At 33.8% G+C, this 12,370-nt stretch overlaps 1 protein-coding gene across 8 annotated transcripts in view; it reads right to left on the bottom strand.

Moving 5' to 3' along the window:
- Nucleotides 1-718: 718 nt before the first annotated feature.
- Nucleotides 719-12,370, bottom strand: part of TOGARAM1 (TOG array regulator of axonemal microtubules 1) — a 77,965-nt gene continuing 66,313 nt past the window's right edge. For all 8 annotated transcript variants that reach the window (XM_072838429.1, XM_072838434.1, XM_072838433.1 and 5 more), the window contains 4 exons: nucleotides 7,422-7,611; nucleotides 5,106-5,325; nucleotides 2,471-2,557; nucleotides 719-1,861 (listed from right to left, as the gene is read on the bottom strand). In XM_072838429.1, the coding sequence (XP_072694530.1) occupies nucleotides 1,608-1,861; nucleotides 2,471-2,557; nucleotides 5,106-5,325; nucleotides 7,422-7,611 (751 nt within the window). In that variant the 3' untranslated portion in view covers nucleotides 719-1,607. The remainder of the gene's footprint in view (nucleotides 1,862-2,470; nucleotides 2,558-5,105; nucleotides 5,326-7,421; nucleotides 7,612-12,370) is intronic.

Genomic DNA, 12,370 nt, shown 5'->3' with positions numbered 1-12,370 from the left:
TAAAAACAAAAAACAAAAAAAATATATTACAATCTCCTTGCCAAAAATATTTACTTTTTGGTCCTTTACAGAAGGTTTGTCAACTTCAGACCTAAACTATAGAAACATAAAATACACTTAGAAGAAAAGATAAAGCATTTTTAAAAAGCATATATGTAACTATGAATATATATATAACAATACCTACAAACAGAAAAGGTAACCAAGTCTTTACTTTCCATGGTAACCAAGTCTTTACTTTCCATTCAGCTTAGCTTCGAATTGTTGTAAAACCCCTTTTATTCCCTCAGCAGTCATGGAGTAATACAAAGAATCACAATTTAAAAGGCAGCCAAATACATTAGAAAACCAGTCAATGACATAAGAAGTAAAAAAGAACAAGGATAGTTCACAATTGTAATAAAGTGATCACCGAGTAATCTACGACAGAAGCACAGAATTTTAGAACAAGAGAGAACCTTAAAAATCACCTAATCCAGCCCTCACATTTTAGAAATGAGAAAACTGGACCTAGACCTGGCAAGTGACTTGACCAAGGTCACACGGATCATTTCCTCTAAAGCTGGAATTATAACCCAGGTCTATTGTTAGGTCAATAGAAATAGGTCAGTATTATTATCAATTATACCAAGTGAAAGTAATAAGTCAATATTAAAATATATATTTTTTAATTTTAACATATCTGGAAGGTGGAAAAATAGGACACCTCTCACACATCTACAGAAATAAATCCTTTTATTTTTATAACATCCTTTTCTTTTTCAGATGCATACAGTACTTATAGCCCAAGAATTCTGAGAAAAGCTATAGAAGACCTGGCACTATTTTTGAGAATTACACAACTGGGCAGCAAAATAACACCTTTATAAATGTTGGGACATATAGAAATAAAATTTAGTGTTTGCACACAAAAATAGGGAAGTTACATTCAACACGTTTTCTTTAACGTGCATTTAAAATGTTTTAAGTGTTTTCTAAAACTTTGGTCATCATGCTTCATTATAACTTGTTAAATTTCACAATTATGTAGATGATTTAACCCAAATGGTAAGCAAATATATCACATTAACACAGCAGCAAAAGCAAGCTAATACTGCACAATCATATTAGCGAACTGATTTTAGAAATACATGTTTTTCACAAATAGCACACAAAAGTTAGTTTGTATTAACATAGTTCAATGACTTTTCTTTCACTTCATTAAATAAGGCTGAGTAATGAGACATAGCAGAACATGATTACATAATAAAAAGTATATTTTTAATTACAAATCTAATTGTACATACGGGGCAATGAATTGTGATTTCTATAGAATAGTGCAAATGAGCAGGACTTTCCTCAAAAATAATATAATTGGATTCATTCTATGTGCCTCAGATTTCATGAATATTAGGGTTATATTAATTACTTTAGGTTTTTACGTGATGGGTGCAAATGGTAGGGTTGATAGAAGGCAGATGTGTACTCACTGGCTGCAAATACAAATAACCATTGCCTTAATTTACTAGATGAAGTGCAGGCACTGAAAATGTAACTTTAAAAAAGTTCCATTTGTCATTATGTAAACAATTTTCTTCATATTATATTTCAAAGATGCATAATTCATTTCATACCGTCATATCAAGCAATTCTTCTAAACTCTTTTTGATATGTGGTGGTTGAGATGCAGCCTGATTTAATAGATTCTGGCCCATTTGTGCAAAAAGTGCTTTTGATAATTTAGCTGTGGCTGTTCGTATATTTCCTCCAGCTCCAGGCAAAGAGCCACTATTTGTCATGTTCCCTAAGAGATGCCATAAAACAACCAACACTTTCTGTTCGGTGGCATGGGGCTTCCTTTGATAAAGTTCCATAACAATATCTGAAATGTAAAAATAAATAGTGATGTTTAAAAAAAATTCAAGTTTTGTTAATTAAAAAGGATACAAAATATACTAAACTTCTTCTCTATACCATTTGTTCTAAAATGTCAGGCATTTTAAAGAAAAGTAAGGTCAGAAACTTTCCTTCTAAAAATTGGTATCTTTAAATATTAGAATTTCATATATGTCAACTTAATTCAGGCAAAAGTAGTAAGGACAGGAATTAGATCCAAAACTCATCTCATGTAGTTACATAAAATAAAAACATATATATATATTTTTAACTCACTGATCTTTTATAAAACACATCATTTGAAATAGTTTTCTAAGAGCACTAAACTGATTTTAATGTCTTTTTATTTTTCCTGTATTATTTCTACTGACAAGAAGACGAAATAAATACTGGAAAAAAAAGGTTAAAAACTTTTATAAAAGTTTTTTTTTGTTAAGTCTTAAAAGTTTCTCATATGGATCATTATGCAATTTATTTCTACACTGTGAGTAATGATACTGAATTTGGTAGTTATCCCAAAATTAAATTGAAATGCCTATCAGCTTATCCTTAGTTAATAAAATTTCTTTAGAAATAGCAATTAAAAAATACTTACCAGCAAGCTTTTCAGTCATATCCTGTTTTGCTTTTCCATTTAAAAACTGAGCTTTTGTGCAAAATGGCTGTAGAAGCAAGTAATTGTCTAAAAAAAAAAGAATACAGATATATAAAGAATTATGAGATCTTAGTTTCCATTACATAGCACTGAAAGGAAAATATATTCATGCAAAGATTTTAAATTTATGCAATCGCTACCTAATATCATCTATAAAACCTTAATAAAATAATATAGCAAATATATAAAAATATCTCACAGAGTATTAAAAGAGATATCATATGGTATAAAAAAGCAAAAGAATTGCCCATCTTCCAGGCATCTTATTCCAAAAAATATTACATAGGTTTATCAAAAACAAACAAAAAGGGCAGCCCCGGTGGCGCAGCGGTTTAGCGCCGCCTGCAGCCCACGGTGTGATCCTGGAGACCCGGGATCAAGTCCCACATCAGGCTCCTTGCATGGAGCCTGCTTCTCCCTCTGCCTCTCTCTCTCTCTCTCTCTCTCTCTGTGTTTCTCATGAATAAATAAACAAATAAATCTTTAAAAACAAACAAAAAAAAGCCCCCAAAAAACAGAAAAAAAGGGTTTTCTGGGAGTAGTTTTTATCTTTACTGATTTTTTCAAAGTTTTGATTTTGTAATAATCATAGATTCACAGGAAATTGCAAAGATAGTACAAAAAAGGTCCTGTGTATCTTTCACCAAAGGTTACATCTTATATGGTTATAGTACACATCAAACAAGGAATCTGACATCAATACAATACATGTACAAAGTTCTAAGCTGCATCATTCACCTTCTTTATTAATTTTTTTTTTTTTTTAGAGTAAGGTCTACACACAATGTGGGGCTTGAACTCATGACCCTGAGATCAAAAGTCACATGCTCTAACAAATGAGCCAGCTAGATGCCCCTACATGTGTATGGTTCTGTCATTTTATCACATGTGTAGATTTGTGTAATGATCACTGCAATTAACATACAGAACTATTCTATCCCATAAAGATCTCTCTAGTGTTCTCTTTATTGTCATATCCAATCCCTGCTTCCACCCCTAAACCCTGATAGCCACTAATCTGAGATAATATTTTGAGATGGAATCCTACGCATGTGACCTTTTGGGACTGTCTTTTTTCACTGAGTATAATGCCCTTTAGATTCATCCAAATTGTTGTGTGAATCCATCATACTACTTTATTATTTAAATACTTTTCTATGGTGTGGATGCATCACAAATTTTTTCACTATTAACCCACTGAATTACATTTAAGTTGTCTGCTATTTTTGGCTATTGCAAATAAAGCTGTTATGAATAGTGTATAGATTTTTGGATGAAAGTGAGTTTTCATTTCTCTGGAATAAATGCCTAAGGATGCAACTGATGGGTTATATGATAAGTGTAGTTTAGCTTTTCTATGAAATTGCCAAACTCTTTTCTAGAGTGGCTACACCATTTTATTTACATTCTCACTAGCAATGTAGCAGATATTTAGTTTCTCTGAAATCTTGTTAGCATTTGGTGTTATCCCGCTTTTTAATTTTAGCTGTCCTAATACTGTTATAAACTGAATGTCTGTGTCCTCCAAAATCCATATGTTGAAACCCAATCCCCAATGTTACGGTATTTGGAGGTGAGAGGCCTTTGGGAGGTGATTAGGTAATGAAGGTGGAACCCTCATGAATGGGATTGGTGCTCTTATTAAAGATGCCCCAGAAAGCTTCCATGTCCCTTCCATCGTGTGAAGACAAAAACAGAAGATGGGGCCATCTAGGAACCAGGAAGTAGGCCCTCACCAGACACTAAAACCATTGGCATCTTGACCTCAAACTTTCCTGCCTCAGAACTGTGAGAAGTAAATGTTTGTTTTCACACCATCCAGTCTGTAGTAGTTTGTTATAGCAGTCAGCAGACTAACATACTTGTGTAGTGATCATGATCTTAACTTGCATTTTATATTTCCCTAATGACTCAGGATGTTGAACAGCTTTTCATGTATCTATTCACCACCCATATATTCTCTTCAGTGAAATGTTTCTTCATGTCCTTTGTCCATTTTCTAACTGGATTGTTTGTTTTAATGTTCCATTTTGAGAGTTTTTTATATACTATGAGTTCTTCCCAGATATGTGGTATGCAAATACTTTCTTCCAATCAGTAGTTTGTCTCTTTATGTACTTACTAGGGTCTTTTGCAGAGCAAACATTTTTAATTTTGCTGAGGTCTAATTTGTCACCTTTTATGGATCATGCTTTTACTGTCATCCATCATGTGTCATGCTAACAACTCTTCACCAAGCCCTCAGGTCCTAAGGATTTCTGCCTATGTTATCCTTAAAAGTTCTACAGTTAAGTTTTACATTTAAATCTGATCCATTTAAAGTGAATTTTGCATCAGATGTGAGACTGAGGTAGACAAAAGGAACTAAAAAGTCAAAAACAAGGGGAGATAAAGTCAATTTAATAGTAAAGCATTTTATCTCTAAAAATAATTTAAAATACTACTGAGACTATTACAACATTAAATGACAAAATATTGACTATCTATGATTTCAACATTATAAAAAAATATCACATGTAAAATCAGAAAATACAAAATTCAAAATAATTTGAGTGCCAAAGTAAAGATTTCTTACCTACATGCTGACTCAGTGCCTGAATAACATTTGTGGCAGCAGCATAGATGCCTGGATTCTTAGAATTCAGATTGTTATCTACTATTGCTGGAATTAGCATGTTGATTATAGGAGATAAGTTATCTCTAAGCAAAGGAATCATTTTGTGCATTGTTTCTAGAGCCACCAGATTTACTTTACTATTGGAATCATGAAGTCGAGATTTAAAAGCATCAAAGATCTGAAAGTAAATTGGTAAATTAAAGTGAAGTAATGTTTATAATCATTTAAATTCTTTTTGGCATTCTTTAGTATTTATCCTGTTAATATACTGTTAAAAACATACACACAACATTTTATTTAACCTGAACTTAGATAATAGGAATTTTATAAAATAAAAAAATATATAAATATGTACATTTTAATATAATTTTACATACAAAATTAATAATATATAACAAATATAAAAGTTTGGATGCTAAATTTAAGTCTCAAAACTACTTATAGGAAAGAGACAAGTCTTCAAAAATCACCCAAAAAGACATACTAATAAATTAAGGTTGAGAAATTTGGCTTAGTAGGAAGATGACTGGCTTACTGTAAATGTGACAAAAATGCTATTTTTTGGAAGGTACAAAGTTAGCCAACTCTAAGAACTCAAGAAAAGTTTCTATTTTTATCCCTATTCATAACAAAATTAGACATGTAAGTTTTACCACAGAGAGCTGATTTAGTTTCAGTTTAAGTGAGTGTCTTATGAGAATTTTATATGCAATTTCAGAGTTAAATTTTTATTATTACCTATTAATACCTGACTACTTTATTTTTTTTTTAAGATTTTATTTATTTATTCATGAGAGACACAGAGGGAGAGAGAGAGAGAGGCAGAGACACAAGGCAGAGGGAGAAGCAGGCTCCATGCAGAGAGTCTGACGTGGGACCCAATCCCGAGTCTCTCCAGGATCATACCCTGGGCTGAAGGCGGCGCTAAACCACTGAGCCACCTGGGCTGCCCTTAATACCTGATTACTTTAACAATTATTCTTTGCTCTTTAGAATTCTTAACTTTCATAAGCTTAAGGTATCTTAAGGGAATGGTAAGCAAATATTTATAAGCTTAAGGTATATTAAGGGAATGGTAAGCAAATATTTAGTCACATCAAGTGAGTGAAGAGCTAATCTGTGAGGCTAAGATATATACATATACATCTTTCACATAATATATATAAATAAAATTTTTCATGGTACAAATAGGCTTCCCAAAAGATTTATATTTACTCAACAGATATCAGAATATGTAACTTTCTGGTGCCCATGGCATGATAATATGGTATTTTTCTTCTGAAAATTAAGACACAGCACTACTGGAATTAGTAGTAATGGGGGATGCCTGGGTAGCTCAGTGGTTGAGCATCTACCTTCTCAGGGCGTGATCCTGGGGTTCTGGAATGGAGTCCCACATTGGGCTCCCTGTGAGAAGTCTGCTTCTCCCTCTATGTCTCTGCCTCTCTCATGAATAAATAAATAAAATCTTTAAAAAAAAAAAAAAGAGTAGTTATGGTACTTTGGCCAAGTTTAATGAACATAAATACAAATTTAAAATGGAATTTAGTTAATAAATTACTAATGGAACTAACTGAACTAACTCTGAAGAAGCATAAATCATCTACACTCATTTATTACTACCCCTTTTCTATTTCTTGGTATCTTCCTAAAGGGTTGGTATATAATGTATACAAGATTTCTAATCTTGGGACGCCTGGGTGGTTCAGTGGTTGCGCGTCTGCCTTCAGCTCAGGCCGTGATCCTCGGGTCCCGCATTGGGCTTCCTGAATGGAGGCTACTTCTTCCTTTGCCTGTGTCTCTGCCTCTCTCTGTTTCTCTCTCTGTGGCTCTCAGGCATAAATAAATAAAATCTTAAAAACAAACAACCCTCCCCCCCATGATTTCTAATCTACACATAAAAACTTTAATATCTATTCTTAAATAATATGAGAGCTCTTAAATGCCCTGGTTCTTAAAATATTTATTGATTCACTCAACATATAGTCACTGAATGTCAGGTCCCAAGAGCTCTGAGAATACAGAGCTTTCAAGAAGTTACCACCTAGTGGGAGAATTTAGATAAATAAGCAGCTATTTTCTTATTTTTCCCCAATTACTTTGAATTGGTCTAGAATGTTTTTAATACAGCAAAACCTAAGCAATCCATTCTTCTCACTAAGTTTAACATTTTAAAATAATATATGTAAGGTACTAAGATTTAGGGCAATTTTTTATACAAATGAGCTGTTAGCCACATATTGAGAATGAAAATTAATTTTTATAGTTCATTACCTTCACAATGTTTCCAACAACAAGCTCTTGATTGTTTTCAGTATCTGATAAAAGCTGCTTAATCCCATTAATACGATCACGGAAGTCTTTTGCATTTAATAAACTGGTTATGACTTTAATATATTCAGCACTTTCTAAGGAATTGCGGGGAACTGATTTTCTGGTGATGTCACGGACTTCAGTTACTTCTCTAAAGTCAAAGAAAGGTAAATTTAATTTCATTATTAAATTCCAATAAGAAATATAAACATAATGAACAGTTCTTAATACACATTTATTTTTCAATAATTCACAAAGTGATCTAACCGTTAGCCAAATAGCTGTGTTGGTGGCCCCTAAAATCTCCTGAGTTTCGTGATTTACTAGAAGGACTCATAGGATTCAGCACGTAGTTCTTACTCACAGCTAAGATTTATTACAACAGAAGGATACAAAGCAAAATCAGGAAGGGGAAAAAGTGCAAGGGTCAAAGTCTGGCTAAAACTAGATATAAGCTTCCAGGGGTCCTTTCCCAGTGGAGTCATACAGAACAAACTTAATTACTCCAGCAGCAACCCATGACAACACATGGGAAATGTTGTCTACCAATGAACCTTATTAGAGACTCACTGCTCAGGGTTTTTACTGGGCGTTGGTCATGGTTGGTCCTCTGCCTAGGATATACTGAAATTTCAGGCTCCCAGAAGCAAAGCTGGTCTTCCAGCATAAAACATATTGTTTACTCAAATTATTGTGGTACAGTAAACTACTCTTACTAGTTAAAGAACAGTGGCAATCCTCCTTAAATCCTAGTTCCTGGATGCCAACCAAGGGCTAACATTGTAAGTAGGACTTTCTAAAAATAGTAGTCTCAGGCTTGCTATGTTAACTCAAAATATCCATTTGATTTTGCATGAGAAAACTAGAATCTTGACACTAGCAGGATTTGCTATTCCAATGACTTACTATTACTAGTATATGTTTTTTATTGCTATAAAGGGGTGACTCAATACAGCAGAGGAATGATACCTTTGAAACTAAAGTGTCACGCAAATTGACAGATCTTAAAGACAATGGTAAGAATTGCCAGTTACCATTTTTCTGACTACTATTATTAAAAATGGCACTAAAGTTGTCTTAAGAGCAGTGATTAACGAATGATGCAGTATCATCCTAAAAGTAGGCACAGGATGGTGATCTAGAATGCAGATCTTATATGTATTTACTCATTATTTTTAATTTCCTTAAATAAATTGATCCAGGGATGCCTGGGTGGTTCAGCAGTTGAGCGTCTGCCTTCAGCTCAGGGCATAGTCCCAGAGTTCTGGGATCAAGTCCCACATTGGGCTCCCTGTGAGGAGCCTGCTTCTCCCTCTGTCTATGTCTCTGCCTTCTCTCTGTGTCTCTCATAAATAGATAAATAAAATCTTTTAAAAAATGATGTGAGATTAATTTGTGAAATGATTAATTCTATACAATGATAAAAATAGAGGATTAAATTAATATTTAAACTGAGAAGTATGATACATAAAAGGTAAATAAATTAAAAGAGTAAAACAAGAACACCTCAAGAAGCCTTTTAATTACTGAAACTTGTGTTCAAAGATGTCCTTTTGATATTTTAAAACAAAATGGACTTGATAGTAAAATAACAGTGATTATATCTTAGAGGGAAAAGATACAGTAAGAGCGAAATGGAGGCAGGTACTCACTAGGTATTAATATCAATAAAATTTATTAAAAGAGAGTATGCATTAAAAATGATCATGGAGCACAGATGCAAAAAACACCAAAATATTAACTGAATCAGCAATACATTAAAAGGATCATACAGAATGACCAAGGGGTATTTATTCCAGGGATGCAAGAATGGTTCAACATCTCCAAGTCAATTAATGTGATCCATCATATTAGCAAAATGAAGGATGAAAATCATATGATCATCTCAACAGATGCAGATAAAGCATTTGACAAAATTCAATAGCCATCAACAAACTGGATACAGATGGAACATACCTGAACATAATAAAGACAAGTATGACAAGCCCAGAGCTAACATCATACTCAACGATGAAAAGCTGAAAGCCTTTTCTCTGATAACAGGAATAAGATAAGGATACCCACTCTCTACACTCTTATTCAACACAATACAGGATGTCTTAACTAGAGTAATTATGCAGGGAAAAAAAAATAGAAGTCTCCAAATTGGAAAGAAAGAGGTAAAATTGACTCTATACACAGATGACATGATATTATGCAGTCGACCCTTAAACAACATGGATTTGCACTATGCAGGTCCACTTACATGTGGATTTTTTACAGTAGAGTGCTGTAAATACATTTTTTCTTCCTTATGATTTTTATTAACATTTTCTTTTCTCTAGCTTACTTTACTATAAGGGTATAGTATATAAAATATTCAAAACGTGTTAATCAACTGTTTATTGTTTATCAAGTAAAGGCTTCTGGTCAACAGTAGGCTATTAGTAGTTAATTTGGGGGGAAGTCAAAAATTATATGTGGATTTTCAACAGCATGATGGTTGATGCCCTTAACCCCTGCATTGTCCAAGAGTCAACCATATATAGAAAACCCCAAAGACTCTACCAAATAAACTAAGAAACCAGTCAATCAATTCAGAAAGTTTCAGGATACAAAATCAATATACAAAAATCAGTGGCATTTCTACATACTAACAACAAACTTCTGAAAAACATATTAAGAAACAACTGCATTTTTTTCTTAATATGTTTTTCAGAAGTTTGTTGTTAGTATGTAGAAATGCCACTGATTTTTGTATATTGATTTTGTATCCTGAAACTTTCTGAATAGGACAAACATTATATGTTCTCATTCATTTGGGGAATATAAATAATAGTGAAAGGGAATATAAGGGAAGAGAGAAGAAATGTGTGGGAAATATCAGAAAGGGAGACAGAACGTAAAGACTGCTAACTCTGGGAAACGAACTAGGGGTGGTAGAAGGGGAGGAGGGCGGGGGGTGGGAGTGAATGGGTGACGGGCACTGGGGGTTATTCTGTATGTTAGTAAATTGAACACCAATAAAAAATAAATTAAAAAAAAAAAAAAAGAAAAGAAACAACTGCATTTAAAATCCATAAAAAAGAGGGATCCCTGGATGGCTCAGCGGTTTAGCGCCTGCCTTTGGCCCAGGGCACGATCCTGGAGTCCCAGGATTGAGTCCCACGTCGGGCTCCTAGCATGGAGCCTGCTTCTCCCTCTGCCTGTGTCTCTGCCTCTCTCTCTCTACGTCTATCATGAATAAATAAATAAAATCTTTAAATGTTTAAAAATAAATAAATAAAATCCATCAAAAAGAGATGCATGGATGGCTCAGTGGTTGAGTATCTGCCTTCTGCTCAGGGCTTGATCCTGGAGCCCCAGGATTAAGTCCCATATCAAGCTCCCTGCATGGAGCCTGCTTCTCCCTCTGCCTATGTCTCTGCTTCTTTCTTTCTCTGTGTCTCTCATGAATAAATAAATCAAATCTTTAAAAAAATAAATAAATATAATGTAAGAATCTTACAGCAGTATACTCCTCTTTCATCTTTTAAGCTATTTTTAGAATATTTTATTTACTTATTTTAGAGAGTGTGAGCATGGGGAGGAGCAGAGGGAGAGAGACAAGCAGACTCCGCACTGAGAGTGGAGCCCAATGCAGGGCTTGATCTCAACCCTGAGATCATGATCTGTGCCAAAATAAAGAACCAGATACTTAAACAACTGAGACACCCAGGCATCCCCTTAAGATAATTTTGTCATGTATTTTACTTCTTATATGTATTATAATCCCCACAATATGTTATTGTTTAATGGCTTTTAAAAAAATATTCTATTTATTTATTTATTTATTTATTTATTTATTTATTTATTTGGGAGAGAGAGAATGCATGTAAGTTGGGGGGAGAGGCAGAGGATATTCTAAGGAGACTTTGTGCTGAGCACAGAGCCTGACACGGGGCTCAATCTCACAACCCTGAGATCATGACCTGAGCCAAAATCATGATGGTCAACCAACGGAGCCACCCAGGCACCCCATAATGATTTTTAATAGGCATATAAGGTATATAACATAATGATTGGATTTATTTATATATTGCAAAATGATTACCACAGTAGTTAATATCCATCACCTCACAGAGTTATAATTTTTCTTATAATGAGAACTTTAAAGTTTTACACTCTTAGCAACTTTCAAATATACACTACTGTATTATCAACTATAGTTACCATGTTGTAAATTACATACCCAGAACTTATTTATTTTATAACTGTAAATTTGTACCTTCTGACTACCTTCATGCATTTGCCCACCTCTAGCCCCCTGGCTCAGGCAACCACCAGTCCGTTCTCTGTACCTTTGAGTTTGTTTTCTTTAGATTCTACATAAAAGTGAGATTAGAGTTTTTGTCTTTGTCTCACTTATTTCATTCAAGGTCCATTCGTATTGTCACAGATGGCATATTATTATTCTTTTAGTGACTGAAAAATATTCTATCATGTATATATACACATTCATCTGTCATGGGCACTTAGGTTATTTACATGTCTCAGGTATTATAAATAATGCTGCTAGAAACATGGGGATTTGAATGTAAGACCATAAAACTTGTAGAATAAAACATAGGTGGTAAGCTCATTGACAATGGTCTCAGAAATAATCTTTTGGATATGACAACAAAAGCAAAAATAAAAAGTGGGATCATATTCTTCTGCACAGAAGAATCCATCAACAAAATGACGAGATAACCTACAGAATGAGAGGAAACATTTCCATATCATATACCTGGAAAGTGAAAGAGGTTAATACCCAAAATATATAAAGACCTGATACAACTTAATAGCAAAGCAAACAAACCAACCAGAAAACAAAAAAAACCTACAAAAAAGCCGAAACGGGGACGCCTGGGTGTCTCAGTGGTTGAGCGTCTGCCTTCAGCTCAGGGTGT

Source organism: Canis lupus, chromosome 9, assembly GCF_048164855.1.
Source record: "Canis lupus baileyi chromosome 9, mCanLup2.hap1, whole genome shotgun sequence".
Taxonomy (NCBI): domain Eukaryota; kingdom Metazoa; phylum Chordata; class Mammalia; order Carnivora; family Canidae; genus Canis; species Canis lupus.
This window is presented reverse-complemented; position numbering and strand designations above follow the sequence as displayed.